The 18,969-nt window shown below is 44.2% G+C and overlaps 1 protein-coding gene across 6 annotated transcripts in view; it reads left to right on the forward strand.

Annotated features, from left to right (window-relative positions):
* LOC144483369 (NEDD4 family-interacting protein 1-like) overlaps positions 1 to 18,969 on the forward strand; it is a 380,432-nt gene that overhangs the window by 20,122 nt on the left and 341,341 nt on the right. For all 6 annotated transcript variants that reach the window (XM_078202302.1, XM_078203892.1, XM_078203377.1 and 3 more), the window contains exon 4: positions 2,809 to 2,875. In XM_078202302.1, coding sequence (XP_078058428.1) covers positions 2,809 to 2,875 — 67 coding nt within the window. The remainder of the gene's footprint in view (positions 1 to 2,808; positions 2,876 to 18,969) is intronic.

An 18,969-nucleotide genomic window follows, 5' to 3' on the forward strand; every position in this document is an offset into this window, starting at 1 on the left:
AGTCATAATTATTTGTTTAATTCTCTTACTGCATTCACGTGTGTGTAAAAGAGAGGCGTATGTTAGGTCCAGGCAGCTAAAAACGGAGGGAACTCTGGAGGAGTACAAAGAAAGTAGGAAAGAACTCAAACGGGGAATTAGAAGAGCAAAAAGGGGTCACGAAATGTTCTTGGCAGACAGGATTAAGGAGAATCCCAAGGCATTTTATTCATACGTTAGGAACAAAAGGGTTGTCAGGGAAAAAATCGGACCTCTCAGGGACAAAAGTGGAGAATTATGCTTGGAGCCCAAAGAAGTAGGGGAGATCCTAAATGAATACTTTTCATCGGTATTCACAAAGGAGAGGGATGTGTTGACTGGGAGTGTCTCGGAGGGGAGTGTTGAACCGTTGGAGAAAATCTCCATTACAAAGGAGGAAGTGTTAGGTTTGTTAGAGAATATAAAGACTGACAAATCCCCAGGGCCTGATGGAATCTATCCAAGGCTGCTCAGGGAGACGAGAGATGAAATCGCTGGGCCTCTGACGCAAATCTTTGTCTCGTCACTGGACGCAGGTGAGGTCCCAGAGGATTGGAGGATAGCTAATGTGGTCCCGTTATTTAAGAAGGGTAGGAAGGATAACCCGGGTAATTATAGGCCGGTGAGCTTGACATCCGTGGTGGGGAAGTTGTTGGAGAAGATTCTTAGAGATAGGATGTATGCGCATTTAGAAAGGAATAAACTCATTAACGATAGTCAGCATGGTTTTGTGAGAGGGAGGTCATGCCTCACTAACCTGGTGGAGTTTTTTGAAGAAGTGACCAGAATGGTCGACGAGGGAAGGGCCGTGGATGTCGTCTATATGGACTTTAGTAAAGCGTTTGACAAAGTCCCTCATGGTAGGCTGGTGAAAAAGGTTGGATCTCATGGGATAAAGGGGGAGGTGGCTAGATGGGTGGAGAACTGGCTTGGTCACAGAAGACAGAGGGTGGTAGTGGAAGGGTCTTTTTCCGGCTGGAGGCCTGTGACTAGTGGTGTTCCGCAGGGCTCTGTATTGGGACCTCTGCTGTTTGTGATTTATATAAATGATCTGGAAGAAGGTGTAACTGGGGTGATCAGTAAGTTTGCGGGCGACACAAAATTGGCAGGACTTGCAGATAGTGAGGAGCATTGTCAGAAGCTACAGAAGGATATAGATAGGCTGGAAATTTGGGCAAAGAAATGGCAGATGGAGTTCAATCCTGATAAATGCAAAGTGATGCATTTTGGTAGAAATAATGTAGGGAGGAGCTATACGATAAATGGCAGAACCATAAAGGGTGTAGATACGCAGAGGGACCTGGGTGTGCAAGTCCACAGATCCTTGAAGGTGACGTCACAGGTGAAGAAGGTGGTGAAGAAGGCATATGGCATGCTTGCCTTTATAGGACGGGGCATAGAGTATAAAAGTTGGGGTCTGATGTTGCAGATGTATAGAACGTTGGTTCGGCCGCATTTGGAATACTGCGTCCAGTTCTGGTCGCCACACTACCAGAAGGACGTGGAGGCTTTGGAGAGAGTACAGAGGAGGTTTACCAGGATGTTGCCTGGTATGGAAGGGCTTAGTTATGAGGAGAGATTGGGTAAACTGGGGTTGTTCTCCCTGGAAAGACGGAGGATGAGGGGAGACTTAATAGAGGTGTATAAAATTATGAAAGGCATAGATAGGGTGAACGGTGGGAAGCTTTTCCCCAGGTCGGTGGTGACGTTCACGAGGGGTCATAGGTTCAAGGTGAAGGGGGGGAGGTATAACACAGATATCAGAAGGACATATTTTACACAGAGGGTGGTGGGGGCCTGGAATGCGCTGCCAGGCAAGGTGGTGGAGGCGGACACACTGGGAACGTTTACGACTTATCTAGACAGCCATATGAATGGAGTGGGAATGGAGGGATACAAAAGAATGGTCTAGTTTGGACCAGGGAGCGGCGCGGGCTTGGAGGGCCGAAGGGCCTGTTCCTGTGCTGTATTGTTCTTTGTTCTTTGTTAAACTATTCTCTTGTTAGCTTATTAACTTGTTTCAAGAATCATTTAACTCTTTACTGGTAGACTTATCAGTGTCTTGAGGTATACTGTCTAAAAACCTTATTAACTGGCTCGAAATTTCCCACTTCACATGCCAATAATCCACTTACTACAGGTTTTATATAAATTCCTCATTGCACCTCAACTTTATATTCTCTATACCTTTTGCTATTTGTTTGTTAAAATGTGTGGTATCCAATTCATATGCTCAAGTATGCAAGAATAGATTGCATGAATAAATGCCCTCCACAGGTGCCTACGGTCATAGTGTGGCTACATCATCAGTTTCATCGACACAATTCAATGAATTGTGGGCAGCATGGGCAGCATGGTGCACAATGGGCAGCATAGTGGCACAGTGGTTAGCACTGCTGCCTCACAGTGCCAGGGACCCGGGCTCAATTCCAGCCTCGGGTCACTGTCTGTGTGGAGTTTGCACGTTCTCCCCGTGTCTGCGTGGGTTTCCTCCGGGTACTCCGATTTCCTCCCACAGTCCAATGGTGTGCGGGTTAGATTGATTGGCCATGCTAAATTGACCCTAGTATCAGGGGGATTAGCAGGGTAAATATGTAGGGTTATGGGAATAGATCCTGTGGGACTGTGGTTGGTGCAGACTCAATGGGCTGAATGGCCTCCTTCTGCACTGTCGGGATTCTATGAGCATCCTGACTTGGAAAATTCCATTTTCTTCCTGGTGTATATTGCTTGATTTGGGTTTTAGTGGAGAATTTGCCTGGGATTTAAGACAAACATTTCTCTTTACAGTTCTCGGATTATTTCCTCGGCTATTTTGAAGGGAAAATTTGGCTCTGGTGGATTTTTCTTGCTGTTGGTAAGATGTTCTCCTCACTGATTTGCTTTGGTTTGTCGTTTTCTCTTACCAAATCCCAGTGCTTTGAATAGATAAGTGCAGACTGCAAGTTGCATCAATGCATATGGATATATGTGAAAATGAAAATTATAATGGCACCTCTCATTAGCCTAAAATCATTTTCAGCTGCATTAACAGACAAATGCTTAACATATTCTTATTCATGTTTCTGCTGGTTTAGTGCTATATTTAAATCTTTAAGATAAATTTGTTTTAAAAATTGATCAAGAAACTGGTTAAAAAATAGCACAGTAAGAAGTCTCACAACACCAGGTTAAAGTCCAACAGGTTTATTTGGTAACAAATAAATTTGCTACCAAATAAGCCTGTTGGACTTTAACCTAGTGTTGTGTGACTTCTTACTGTGTTCACCCCAGTCCAACGCCGGCATCCCCACATCATAAAAAATAGCAGACAGAAGAATGTCCTCCAAATATGTTTGGTATTTGTTCACTTATTTTCCACAAGTAATTTCTTGGCTATCCCCAAAGTCTTTATCTTTTGTTCGGTCATGAAGATTTTCAATTTTTATCACGTTATGTTTTCATGAGACCCAAGGGTAGAAGCACTAAAAATAGCTCCACTGTCACTGCTCCCCTTCATTACGCCACTTGATGGGGTGGCATGGTGGCACAGTGGTTAGCACTGCTGCCTCACAGCGCCAGGGACCGAGGTTCGATTCCTGGCTCGGGTCACTGTTTGTGCGCAGTCTGCACGTTCTCCCCATGTCTGATGGGTTTCCTCCAGGTGCTCTGGTTTCCTCCCACAGAGTGAAAGACGTGCTGGTTAGGTGCATTGGCCATGCTAAATTCTCCCTCAGTGTTTCCGAAAAGGCACCGGAGTGTGGCGGCTAGGGGATTTTCATAGTAACTTCATTGCAGTGTGAATGTAAGCCTACTTGTGATTCTAATAAATAAACTTGATGCCACTGCTCATGATTGAGGTTGGAGCCCTGTGATTTCCGTAGGTAAAAAGGAGGAAATCAGTCTGTGCAAATGTATTTCCATGTGGAGACCTCAAGACAGCTTCTGAAGCTCATGGTTTTCCGTGCTGTTTAGTGTGTGGAGGGAAGTGCTTTCTATTATAGAGTTCTTTTGATGTGGGAATACGAGTGTGTAACAGTGCTCTCTCATTGGAGGAATCATGTTAGGGCACTTCACAGGTTACACTTGTTTTCTGTCGTTATTATTTAAACTTTTCTTTTGTGCCAGATTTAACTCTGAGAAGGTGTTTAAATACCTTTACACTAGTTTTCCGAGCTAACAGAAAATGTTAGATAAGCTTCACTTGATTTGATGTGTTGAGGAACTGCACCATGTAAGTTGGAATTTGGATGTGCACAATTCTGCTCAGGAATCATTGGAAGTCACTTTGACAAAGGAAGAAAATTAACTTACGGATTGGCAACCGGCCCATTCAACCCTTACCCGACGAAAATGTAAGGTTAGAGATTCTTAACAATGACAAAGAAGTGAGTCTAAAATGTCAGAAAAGATGAAGTAAATTGAGGTTTTTGTTGGAAAAGGGATAAGATCTTCAGCTGACGCAATAAAAGCTTTAAATATTGTTAAGGGGATTGGCGAGGCTGGCCAGTGCAACTTCTTCATTCTGATAAAGGGTTTCAAGATAATTGGAAATAAGACGAAAACTTAAGGCAGGATTTTATAGCCCCTGCCATGGCGTGTCTCCACTCCCATCCCAGCGGATGTGCCATTTGTTTGGCAGGACCATGACATTCCGCCAGGTGAGAGGGGACGTAAAATTCATGCACTCGTAACTTTGCCACTCAAAGAGTGCCTCTTAGTCATGTGAGTCCTTGAAGCGAGCAACATAAATTAATTCAAAAGGCAGTTATATGGTGGGACTGAGTATTGAATTTATGGTGAGAAGGTGTAAAGGAAGAGTTGATATCTATCAGAAAAAAATTAAGTTATTGGCTCTTCAGGTCTTTTCCTGTTGCTGCAGATTTTTGTATTCTATCTCAGCGTTATATACAAGATTTTGATGATGTGATGTATCCTGAGTGCAGGAGATCAGTCTACTGTATCATAGAATCCCTACAGTGCAGAAGGAGGCCATTCGGTCCATCAAGTCTGCACTGACTCTCCGATAGAGCATTTTACCAAGCCCGACCCCATCCCCATAACCCCACGTATTTACCCCGCTAATCCCCCTAATTTATTCCGGGACAATGAGAAGGTCCAAATATTTGGTGACAGGCGACTGCAAATGTAGATCTTTGCCTAATATTGCTGCTCTTACATATAAGTCATGTCATCAAATAAGTACATCTATTGCAATTCAGGGATAATCTAATCCCACATTAGTGGTGGGGTTCTCATGCAGTTGAACTTTGGAGAACATATTTCATACAATTAATTTAATAAATTCATTCTAGAAAGCTAATGAATGGCAACACTGTGATATTGTGAGTTGTGATCTTATCCATTTTCCCTTATCAATTTGAATTATTGGTTTGAGCAAGTCTTCAATTGGTGTGGTTAGGCAGGTAAGAGTTACAACAGCATAGTCTGTAGCGGAGGAGCGTGATAGTACAAGACAGCCCAGCGTCCTGAGTTTGAAGAGGTACACGGTATCATTAAAAGGCAACTTTGCTTTTGAAAGCACCTAATAATTAAAGTACAGTAAAAATATGTTGGAACCACACTCATCTTCAAACCAATTAGAACATCTATAATTCTCGGAAGCACTTGAAAAACTATAGTGGAATCAAGTTGCTTCAAGTTTTAGCTTGTTTTGATTCTACTAAAGTAAAGACATAAAGAGTGACTAACTGGCTGGGATCGGCTTGTTATCTCATTCTCTTGGGTGAACACTGAAATTATGATGTTCTGTTCTGCAACATTATAGCATGGGCAGTATAGATATTTTTTTAACTAGACTGTAGTTTTAAAAAACTGCCAGTAACTTTCCCCAAGTTTGAAGTCACCAAATGACATACGCACACATCAAACCAGATATATCAATGAAGTTAACAGCACACAGTGAGGATTGTCTTGATTATGTATTGTATTCCTCTAAAGAGCTGCCCAACATCTATCCTTCGTGCACTTTGCACAATTCCATAAACATAAAAGATTTCTAATGGAGAGATAGGTAAAACTAGGATTTATGTAACACTGGGGCATTCTCTGGGCCTGCTAGCTCCTGCCGAGAATCACAATAGCTGGCGAATCGGGCGTTTGGCATAAAGGGTGCCAAACTCATGGCGATGCTCTTGATCTGTCCTGCCAGCCCCGATCATGTTCCCACCTTCAGCGGGTGGCAACCTGATGATTATGCAAACCAGTTAATTATAATACAATTAGCGGGTTTGGTGGCCCATTCACCAACCCTCCACTTGTCAACTGTCACTCCAGCGGGAAATACACCGGGTGGGCTTTGTTGCTGGTAATAGCCGATATGGACCTGGAATGCTGGACCCTAAGGGTCTAAGGGAGCATCACCGACCCCTCGGGGGGGGGGGGGGGGGGTATCCTGCCCCCCACCACTCAAATAACTGCATTGATTTAAAACTCTGCCAGCTGTCCAGGGGGCATGGAGGTTAAAGTGATGAGGGAACTTCAAATTTTTACAGCTGACAGGCAGGAATGTAAATGTTGATCACAGTGTTGCCTGAAATCGCCATGCCAGGGGTTATCTTCAGGTCTGCCAGGGCTAGAAGTGGCAATCCAGCAACAGGATCCCCATCCCAGGGGTTTATGCCAAGACCAATTTTTTGCCTCCAGCTTGAGCCTACCCAAACCCCAGGACCCTTGGGGGAGACCCATCCTCTGCAACCCGGTAGCGGCAGAGGAGCAAATACCCACTGGACCTACGTCCTTAACCACCTTCGTGTTCAAAGCACCAGGCCAGGGTGTCAGTGCCACAGTGCCAGGGGGCCGTGCACTGTTGGAATTGCCAAGGCACAGGGCCAGATGGGGAGAATGGGGGCTGATTGGGGGGAGGGGTGATCGGGTCACCCTCATGCCTGCCTGCTGGTGGAATGACCTTTTATTGGGTGGTGGGTGGGTGAGTAGAGTGGATGCCTCTCTTTGGTGAGGGGTTAGTGGTGCTCCCCTGGTCAATAGAGGAGGCACCGTTTCATTTTTTGGGGGCAGATGGTCTTGTCTCTGAGCACAGAGATTGGTTCGTTCTTTAAAAAGGGTGCCTGGATCTCTGAAAAGCCTGGCAGCCCGACGGGTTTCTTGGGATGAATATATTTGCATTCATTAGATGGGTGAATCCCACTTGACAGATGCTCCCATCACCAGGGGGGAAAACACTCCTATTTTCTCTCTGGCATGGGCGCCTTGTCCCAATTCAGGAGAGTTCTGCCAATTGTTTGCTAATGGCCTTTGTTGTTATAAGGGTGGGCTAAATAATTCTCAGTTGGTTTGTGCTTTAGTAGTTGCCACTTTATTCTTGAATTAGACCCCATTCTTTTACAGGAGAATAATTCACAAGTAAAATGCTTAGAATAATTGATATGTGTAAACAGATTTATTTGGTTTGGTGTCTATTCATATGAATCATTTTGACGATGTTTTCCTGAGTAAGTCTGGTTAATTACCTACAATCTAGTATATTGCCATTTGGGGTCAATATGGGCATCTTAAAAACTAAACTGAGTTAAAGAGTAGTAATTTTGATCTGGTTGTCAATGTTTACATATCCAGATATTACACATGTACAACATTTTAACATGAAGAAATTCATGTTTTACAAAGAAATTACTAGCAATAATCCTCATTTTGTACGACGTATATTATTGTCAGTTTAGCTCATGCTTTCAAACATTATAAAACTATTCACTTGGCTAAGTCTTGAGGGAAAACGTTTTATTAGATCCTAGATGTTAAACCCTCACAAAACTTTAGAAAGGTTTCCCATTAAAATGACTGAAGGCAGTGACTCTGTTTTGGAATTCAGGTCCGTAGTAATCTTACTGTGAGTCTCCTGTCACCATCACCCTATATTTACAACGTGCTAAATGTGCCATTCAGCGGCTGCAGTGTACAGGTCAACTCTGATGTCTTTTGACTGCCAGTCTGTGTGAAACCAGCTAGTTTTAAACCCGCCGCTTCTTCCCTATTAGACAAGGACCCCCTCATGGCCCATCATAACATCCCTCCCCCATCAAATACGTTTTTACCCCAACGCTCTCGCCATTTCCACTGCTTAGTGATTGGCCTGGGGTTGGTTGGAGGTAGGACCGGATCAAGGGGTGTGAAATGGATCACTTCCAAAGGGAACATCATAAAGCCACTGATTCCGGTTCTTCCTGAAGTCATGCTTCAGTTGGGTACAGGTCTCCTCCCTTCCATCACGGAATCCGTGTCCTCATCACCCAGAGGGGCTGGCATAGGGTCGGCTTCTAGACGTGGCTCAACGCTGGTGTTGGCCGCCCTTATGGCTGATAAAAAGGCCTGTACTGGCATGGGCCTCTTACTCTGGAGATGGTTCAGGTGTTTCCTGATAATTTCGCCCTACACTTGGACCATTGTGATCCAAGGGACCCAATTGAGGCCATCCCCAAAGTTCCTCACGTGGACTGGGTCGCTGGTTTTGAACATTGCTTCTGTCCTTGCAGAATCATAGTTCTTCCTCTGGTTCTCTTGTTGGGACTCCAGACCCCTTCCTCACTGCCAGGTTTGGGAACTGTAAGCTTAATCTTGTCCAGAGCCTCCGTCCCATTAATAATTTAGCTGAGGCGATTCCTGTCGTCATGTGAGGGTAAAATGGCATCCTCCTTCTCAAAATGGCATCCTCCTTTGCTGTATTATTCCATGTGAGCTTAAGTTGTGCCTTTGAGCCCCACTTCAGAACTTGAATACCTAATGCTAGGCTGACATTTCAGTGCAGTATTGAGAGAGTGCTACCTTGTCGGAAGAGGCATCTTTTGTGTGAAATGTCAAACATGGTCATACCTGCTTTAAAAGAGAAAATGCAAGAAACTCTCAGCACGTGAGGCAGCATTTGTGATGAGAGAAACAGAATTAATGGGCAGAAGTTTCTCTGACCAGAGCTGCAGGGAGTCAATTGGTCAGAAAGTTGTGGGGTGGGCTGGGATGGGGAAGTGAGTAATGGGAAACCACCATTTGGGATTCTACCACACTCTTGCTTAGCGATGTCAGTTATCATTTCCCCACCTGGATAACCAGCTCGATTGACAAGTGGATCTTCGGTTGGGCAGGGAGTGCTGTTCACTGATGGCCACAGCATCAGGTGAGTTCACCAGAACAGCTTGAGGGTTGGAGGGAGAGAGAGGGGGGTGGTGAGGGGCAGGGGGGGAGAAGAGATCTGTAGGGCTAGGACGATCGGAGGAGTTGCTGATCTCAGTGAGGAGGTTGGGTCCCAAGGGAGACTGTTCAGAGGCCTTACAGTGGGGAGATCGGACAGCTGGGGTTATGGGATTAAGGGGCCTGTTGGTGGCGGGGGTGGGTCAGGGGCTGGTGGTGGGGTATCAGGGGCTGGTGAAAGATAGGATAGGCTTCGGCCAAAGGTTACTGAGGGAGGACCTTGATCTTGCAGCCCCCTCAGACAGTCACTTGGACCCCAGGGTAATTGTGAAGGTTCTCAGCCCCTGAATCCACCAGGAAGCTGCTCGGTTCTTTGTTGCTCAGGGAACCTAGCCAGCAACAGTAAAATATCAGAAGCTGCAGAATAATTTAAAGATGGGACCTGCCTCCTTGGGTTGGGCTGGTCACCTCCCACTTTCCAGTCTCAGTTAAAGCTGGAAATGGGGTTGGAAGGGTGGGGGTGAGTTTGGTGTTGGAGGTGATTTTGGTTTGTTGGACAGATGTTTGACCTTGTAACTCCCGACCCTGACCCAAATCTTTCTGTTTTTTGGTCAGTTAATATTCAATCCAACCTTTCATCAGAATTTGAAGAAGTTATAGATTCGCTAGTTTGAGAGGCAGGGAAAAGAGATGGGCAGGGTAGAAAATAACAAAAGGAAGTGATTAAATAATTACAGCTATCATTGGTGAAAAGCAAATACAGGCTGGTCATGGGGTGGTAATGAAACGAAGGATGAATCCAGAGAAGATGTGCGTGTTCACAGCAACACTCCTGCCAGCGTCCGCTGTCTGAGGAAGTGGGATCAGCGGTTATCGAAACATAGGTTTTGACTCACCTGATGAAGGAGCAGCACTCTGAAAGCTCGTGATACCAAATAAACCTGTTGGACTTTAACTTGGTGTTGTGAGACTACTTACTATAGAAACATAGAAAACAGGAGAAGGAGCATTTGGCCCTTCGAGCCTGCTCCGCCATTCATTATGATCATGGCTGGTCATCCAACCCAATAATATATTTTCCGCCTTCCTCTCTATATCCTTTGATTCCTTGCACCCCAAGAGCTATGTCTAACACCTTCACAATGTTTTGGTTTCAACTGCTTTCTGTGGTAGAGAATTCCATAGGCCCACTACTCTCTGGGTGAAGAAATTTCTCCTCATCGCAGTCCTAAATGGTTTTCCCTGTATCTCAGACTGTGACCCCTAGTTCTGGACACCCCCATCATTCTTCCTGTTATGATCTGAAGTTATTGAACTCAGTGTTAAGGTTGGGAAGCTGCAGAGTGTAAAGTTGAGAGTTCAACTGCTATCTCTTGAGCTTCATTGGAACAGTGCAAAGAAGCCAAGGACTGAGAAATTAGAGTAAGAATGGAATGGAAAATTGCCATGGCAAGTAACCGGAAGCTCCAGGTCACACTCCTGGACTGAATGCAAGTGTTCAGCAAGTTCACCACCCTGTCTGTATTTAGTCTCCTTAACATAGAGGAGGTCACATCATTGGCAGTAAGTACAATATGCTAAGTTGGAAGAATTTAAACTGCGTCGCTACTTCACCCAGGAGGAGTGTGTGGGGCTCTGGACAGTGTGAAGGGACAAGATGAAAGGGCAGATGCTGGAAGGAAGGAAACTAACATTGGGGTGACAGAAAAGTGAACAGGAGTGTCAGGGTGGAAATTGTCACTGCTGAATGTTGCAAGGGGATGGGAAGATGTGGCATCATGCTGAAGATGGAGGATGATCAATTAAATTGGGAAACTGGTGGGACATAAAATGAAAATGAAGGGTACCTTGTTGTACTTCTGAGACACAATTTGGCAGTGATTAAGATTTAGCATGTTGTTAAAAGCTTTTTGCACGCACATACATACACAAACACGTCTTCCAATACACACACACACACACACACACACACATGCACACAAGCAGACACTCACACAATCGCACACCTGGTAGGGCAGGATTGTAGTGATGGACAAGGAAAGACATTGCTGGCTTGTCTCTGTGGTATGAGTTTTCCAGCCAATGAGCTTCCATTTAATGAATGTGCAAGTTGCTCTCTTTCTTAATGCTACTTTTATCATAGTCAGGCCAGGGCAGGTTTTGCTGTCGATCTTTTGGAGGCTGCTCTGTTTTGGACCAATATTTTCAAGCAACTGTTTGATATTGGGGACTGTTAGTGCTGCAGCTTGAGGGAACTGTTGAAAAAGTAAAACATGAATAAAACTTGTACATGAACCATCTTTAAGTTGCAGTTAGAAGAGTCTTTTGATCTGTCATTCAAGAGACAGAGGAATCTCTTTCAACAACTAAAAACTGTAAACTTGGAAATTCTAGACACTGATGTAGAAAAGTAATGCAAGTTGCATCCAGAAGTGTTGCAAATAATTTAATTTTATGCTCAGATAAAATTCCTATCTCTGAAGTTTGTTTGGTGTTTTTTGATGTGGGAGTAGCACTTGTCATCAATTCTTCCCCATAGAAAGTGGAACTTCTCAGCTTTGTTCTTTACGAGGTTGTGATTTGGCACCTTTACCTGTGAGGGTATAACAGTTACCAGGCTGTTAGAATTAGTTTTTAAAGCAAAGGCCTAACAAAGATTTTACTTTTTGTCAGAACCCAACTCAAGTTGAATCATCAGAAGGAATGGAGTGATAATAAAGCCTATCTACTATTTTCTTCCATGGGATGTGGGCATCGCTGGCAAGGTCAATATTTATTGCCCATCCCTAATTGTCCACGAGCAGGTGTTTGCCTCATTTTTGAACCACTGCAGTCCAGATAGTACAGGTACTCTCATAATGCTTAAGGGAGTTCCAGAATTTTGATCCAGCAACAGTGAAGGAACAGCGGTATCATTCCAAGTCCACGATGTGTGGCTTGGAGGTGAATTTCATAGAATCCCTACAGTGCAGAAGGAGGCCATTCAGCCCATCGAGTTTTTGCCGAACATCACTTGTCACTGATCAGCCCAAGCTTGAATGTTGTCCAGGCCCTGCTGCATGTGGACACACAACTGCTAAATTTGAGTTGTGAATGGTGCTGAGCGTTATGCAGTCACCAGCGAACACCGTCGCTTCTGATTTTATGGGCGGGATTTTATGGCCTCGATCATCCCAAAACTGTAAAACCCTTCTTGAGGTCAACGGATCTTTGTATGTTCTGCCACTCACCCACTCCGATTCCTGTGGTGGGTGGGGTGGCAAAATTCCGGCCTATGACTATTTATACCTTTTGTAATGCTAAAATCTTTGGGGGAACAAAATAAAACCAGACAGCCCAGTCCAGAACTGGATGGGTGGCAACTTTAGGTTAACACAGTGAGTTGTTAGATGTTATCACTTTAATCCTGTACTTGCAAATCATGCATTACCAGTCAATAGTACAATCACTCTTAGTAACAATGAATTACAGATTGTGTAATCACATTTTACAAGCCCCAGGCCACACCCGACTTCTGTTCTGACATGGTGCCTTTAATAAAGTGTCCTGATTGCTGTAAGTAACGATGTGCTGTAGCTGACAGCTGGTTGGTAGTCTGCAGGTCTGTATTTCCCTGAGGTGCTGAATGAATTATTGAGGCACGCAGATTTATGGCAGACAATGTGCCAGTGTAGAAGTGTTGATTATAGGGCTTTAATTACAGCTTTCCACTGTGTCACGCAGAGCTGCAAATGCTGCCAAAGTTCTCAAGGGACTTTGCAGCAGACAGAATTAGAACAAGTTACTTAAATTCCCTGCTTCTTATGTCACAGAACATAACATGGATACACCTCAGAATATATTAAGGATTGTTTTGGGGAGCAATCAGACATAGTATTGATCTAAATATTAAGTTACATGGCTCCCCTTAACATGTGAGAAAATACTCAATTGTTAACAATAGAATCAACACATCCCTTCACAGATTCATGTTGTATATTTCCCAAGGATGTACATATATATCTGCATTACCCTAGAGAAACCTGGATTAAAAATCTAGGGCAGGATTTTACGGCCTTGCTCGTCCCGAAACCATAAAGTCCTGCCCGAGGTCAACGGACCTTCCCATTGTCTGCCCCTCGCCCGCTCCAGTTCCCGTGGCGGGCGGGGCGGTGAAATTCCGGCCCTGGTCTTCTCAGCTCAAGCTTGGGCAAGGAAACCTCCTGCTGATTACCATCCACCATGAAGATTTTGGGAAAAAACAGTTATATATTCAGCCAGAAACATTCTGAATTAGAACCACATGCGCTGTGAAAATTCGGAATACTTCTTTTATTGTGTCTTCCTGCAGGACTGCCTCTGTTGGTACATGTGTGTATGGTAGCCTCATGTGAACAAAATGCACAATGCAATTTTAAATACACTACACCTACTACCCTCCTTCAGCTGATGAATCAGTACCCCCCCACCCCCCACACACACACCCATGTACAGTGCCATTTGGAAGAAACACTTAGGGTAGCAAGGGTACAGAATGTACTCTGGGTAGGGGACTTGAATGTCCGTCATCAAGGGTAGCTCAGTAGCACCACTGCTGACTGAGCAGACTGAGCCCTGAAGGATATATCTGGCAGATTGGGCCTGCAGCAGCTGGTGAAAGAACCAGCAAGAGGGAAGTTACGATTTGACTTTGTCCATGCCAATCTAACTGTCACAGATGTATCTGTCCATTTTCAGTATTAGTAGTCGTGACCACTGAACAGTCTCTATGGAAATGGAGCCCCACCTTTACACTGAGGTTATCCTCTAACATCTTGTGTGGCACTACCACCATGCTGAATGGAATAGGTTCGGAACAAATCTAGCATCTCAAGACTGGGCAACCATGAGGCACTGTGAGCCATCAGCAACAGCAGAATTGTAACAACCTAGTCTGGCATATTCCCCACTCGATCATTACCATCATGTCAGAGGATTATTCCTGGCTCAATGAGGCATGCAAGAAAACATACCAGGAGCAGGACCCGGCCTGCCTAAAAATGAGATGCCAACTGGGTGAAGCTCTAACACATTACGACATACACGCTAAAGAGCAGAAGGAGCATGCAATAAATAGGGCTGAGCAATCCCTCAACCAAAGGACCAGATCATAGCTCTATAGTTCTGCCACATCCAGTCATAAATTGGGGTGGACAATTCAACAATTAATCAAAGAAGTTCCAAAAACATTTGCATTCTCAATGATGGGGGTAGCCCAGCATATCAGTTCAAAGAACAAAGTTCAATCATTGGCAAGCATAATCAGCCAGAAGTCTCCTCTGGCTCCTCATGTGGAGCTAACAGTGCTGCCATGGAAACTTAGGTGTCAGCCATCTTGGGCTCTGGTGGAGGCAATGTTGACTGGTGATTCCAGAATGTCACAAGGCCTTGTTGCATAGAGTTATTGGGCTGTTGTCCAGTAGATTAGACAACTGCTGTCTTCTACCAGGAGAGCAGCAAGCTTGCTCCCTTGCATACATCTTCAATGCATGTTAGTGCCACACAGCCAGCTAGGCCAGATTCTGCTACGCAATGAGAGGCTACAGTCTGTAGCCAGATTCTGTAGGCTCAGAATTAACTTAAATAAAGAGAGTTACAATGAAATGAGGATTAAGTTAGCTAAAGTGGACTGAGTGGATCGATTAGCAGGAAAGACAGTAAGCAAGCAGTGACAAACATTTAAGGTGGTAATTCATGATTCTTGGCAAAAATATATCCCAGTAAGGAGGAAAGATTTTAAGAGAGGGATAACCCAACCATGGCTAACCAAGGAAGTTAAGGAAAGTATTAAGTTGAAAGAGAAAGCATATAAGGAGGCTGTTGCGGACTTTGGTGTTCAGCCTTTTAATTTGAACCCTTCAAATAACCAGACCAAGTCACAGAGTTCTCTTAAACAACTTATTTTAATTCAAACTACAGCGAGGGCACTGGAAAGTCACAGGTCAGTGCCGGTAACTATCCAGAGTCCAGAATTCAGGAATACACAAGCAGTTGTATTTCAAATTCGATTACAAGTAATTAGCAAATACCAATCAAGGTATAGGGTTACCTCTATCCATTCATAACTATTTATTAAGGTTGCATCATTCATAAGGTACAGATATTAAAACTAATCGCAATCATTACATGCCTGCTTAATTATAATATCTGATCAATATGAAGGCTTAATCATGTTAGCTGACCTAATTCATCATTGTTACATTGTCATCATTGATGTCCCAGTTTGAGTCTGTGTCTGTGTACTTCACTCCTCCTCCCAAGTGCAGATGGCTGATTTAATGAATTCCCTCAGACTAAAGGCCTTGGTGCTTATCTGTGAAGACTTTTATAAAAGACCTCTGGTTTTTTTTTTCTCATAGTAATTTACGTGATTTTTAAACTTGTGTGATTATTAACTTTTTGAGAGGCAAAAGTCAGTGACAGCCCCAAAGACTGGGATACATTCAGAATCTAGCAAAGGAGGACTAAAAATATAATAAAGAAAGAAAATAAACTATGAGGGCAAACTAGTGAGCAATATAAAAACTAATAGAGCTTCTTTGGATATATAAAAAGGTAGAGTGAACATAGGCCCCTTAGAAAATGAATCTGGGGAGATAGTTGGCGAATGGATTATAATGTGGGAGAACGTGGAAGGATGAACAAAAGGACAGAGTATTATTTAAATAGAGAAAAACTGCAGAAAGCTGCAACACAAAAGGACTTGGGGGTAGTTATGCACAAACACAGAAAACCAGCACATAGATACAGCAGGTAATCAGGAAGGCTAATGAAATGTTGGCCCTTATTTCAAGGGGGTTGGTGTATTAGAGTAGGGAAGTCTTGCTGCAACTGTACACGGTACTGGTGAGACCACATCTGGAGTATTGGGAGCAGTTTTGATCCCTTTATTTAAGGAAAGATATTATTTCATTGGAGGCAATTCAAAGAAGGTTCACTGGGATGGATCCCTGGTAGGGAGGTCTTATTAGGAAAGGTTAAACAGGTTAGGACCTTGGAAATTAGAAAAATGAGAGGTGATCTCATTGAAACACACAGGCTTCTTAAGGGACTTGCCAGTGTAAATACTGAGAGGATGTTTCCCCTCATAGGGGAGTCGAGGACCAGAGGGCATGGTCTCAGAATAAAGAGGCATCAATTTAAGACTGAGATGAGGAGAAATTTCTTCTTTCAGAGGGTTTGAGTCTTTGGAACTCCTTGCCACAAAGAGCTGTGGGGGCAGAGTCCTTGTGTATATTTAAGGCTGAAATAGATAGAATTTTGATCAGTAAGGGAATCAAGGGTTATGGCGAAAGGGCAGGAAAGTGGAGGTGAGAAATGTCGAATCAACCATGATCCTTTTGAGTAGCAGAGCAGACTCGAGGGACTGAATGGCCTCCTCCTGTTCCTCTTTCTCATTATCTTATGGTTGTACACAGCAGCCTTGCTGTGCCTATGGCAGAGGGAGTAAATGTTTAAAGTCGTGGATTGTGTGCCCATCAAGCAGGTTGGTTTGTCCTTCATGGAGAGGAGCTTCCTGAGCACTATTGTAGTTGCACTCAAGTAGAATATTCCGACATATTTCTGACTTGTGCCTTTTAGATGGTGGGCCGGCTTTGGGGAAATCAGAAGGTAATATCTTTTCTGCAGAATTCTCAACCTCTAACTTGTTTTTTTTTGCCACAGAATTTGAGGTTGTTCCAGTTGGTTTTCAGGTAAATGGTGATCCCTAGATTTAGATTTCTTTATTCCAACCAGACTATCTGGTTACAGCTAGTTGACTAGTTGATGGTGGGAGTTTCAGTGACGGTCATGCAATTGACTGTCAGAAAGTTAATATCTTTCTTGTTGGAGATGGCCATTGCTTGGCATTTATGTAGCATAAATGTTACTTACCACTTAGCAGCCCAAGCCTTAATGCTGTCCAGATCTTGTTACTTGCTGACATAGACGGCTTCATTATCTGGAGACCCACAGCACATGGACTGCAGCGATTCAAGAAGGCAGTCACCACCACCTTCTCAAGGGCAACTAGGGATGGGCAATAAAGTTTTAAAAATTTATTTATTAGTGTCACAAGTAGGCTTACATTAACACTGCAATGAAGTTACTGTGAAAATCCCCTAGTCGCCACACTCTGGTGTCTGTTCGGGCACACTGAGGGAAAATTTAGCATGGCCAATGCACCTAACCAGCACGTCTTTCAGACAGTGGGAGGAAACCGGAGCACCCAGAGGAAACCCACACAGACATGGGGAGAACGTGCAGACTCCACACAGGCAGTGACCCAAGCTGGGAATCGAACCCAGGTCCTTGGAGCTGTGAGGCAGCAGTGTTAACCACTGTGCCCCGTGCTGCCCTTGCAGCAATAAGTACTTAAGGTACTAGCCAGCAATAAGTGCTTATTGTACTTGCCAGCAATAAGTGCTGGCAAGCCAGCGATGTCCATGTCCCACGAATGAATATTTAAAAAAATTATGATTCGAGATAAGCAGCATACAATCATCAGCAAACACCCCAACTTCTGATGTTAACCATTGTCTAGCCATTATTGCGCCTATGACACTACCCTGAGGAACTCCTGGAGTGAGGTTCTAGGGCTGAGATGAATGACTTCCAACCATCATTACCATCTTCCTTTGTGTTATATGTGATTTTACTGTGATTGAAGAGCTTTCTCCTGAATTTCCATTGAGTTCAGTTTTGTGATAGATCCTCAAGGCCACACTCAGTCAAATGTTGCCTTGATGTCAAGGGCAGTGACTTGCTGGCCTTTGGAATTCAGCTCTTTTGTCCATGTTTGGACTAAGATTGTAATAAAGTCTGGAGCCCAGTAGTCCTGACAGAACCCAGCTGAGCATTGGTGGAAAGGTTATTGCTGATCAGTGCTTTACGAAAACACTGTCAATGGCACTTTCCATTGCTTTGCAGATGATTGACAGCGGGCTGATGGTGCTGTAAATGGCTGAGTTGGATTTGCCTTGCTTTTCGTGAACAAGACATACCTGATTATTGCCCACATTGTTGGGTAAATTCCAGTACTGTAGCTGCACTAGAAGAGCTTGGCTAGGGCTGTGGTTAGTTTGTCTTCAGCACTACAGAAGCAATGGTGTCAGGGCCCATTGCCTTTACTGTATCCAACATGATTAGCCATTTTGTGGTATCAGAAGGAGTGAATTGAATTGGCTAAAGACTGGCATCTGTGATGCTGGGAACCTGAGGAGGAGGCTGAGATGGATCATCCACTGATCATGTCTGGCTGAGCATAGAAACATAGAAAAACTACAGCACAAAACAGGCCCTTCGGCCCCACAAGTTGTGCCGAACATATCCCTACCTTTTAGGCCTAACTATAACCCTCCATCCTATTAAGTCCCATGTACTCATCCAGGAGTCTCTTAAAAGACCCTATTGAGTTTGCCTCCACCACCACTGACGGCAGCCGATTCCACTCGCCCACCACCCTCTGTGTGAAAAACTTCCCCCTAACATTTCCCCTGTACCTACCCCCCAGCACCTTAAACCTGTGTCCTCTTGTAGCAGCCATTTCCACCCTGGGAAAAAGCCTCTGAGAGTCCACCCGATCTATGCCTCTCAACATCTTATATACTTCTATTAGGTCTCCTCTCATCCTACGTCTCTCCAAGGAGAAAAGACCGAGCTCCCTCAGCCTATCCACATAAGGCATGCCACTCAATCCAGGCAACATCTTTGTAAATCGCCTCTGCACCCTTTCAATCTTTTCCACATCCTTCCTGTAATGAGGCGACCAGAACTGAGTACAGTACTCCAAGTGGGGTCTGACGAGGGTCTTAT

The sequence above is a fragment of the Mustelus asterias genome, chromosome 1 (genome assembly GCF_964213995.1).
Source record: "Mustelus asterias chromosome 1, sMusAst1.hap1.1, whole genome shotgun sequence".
Classification (NCBI taxonomy): Eukaryota; Metazoa; Chordata; class Chondrichthyes; order Carcharhiniformes; family Triakidae; genus Mustelus; species Mustelus asterias.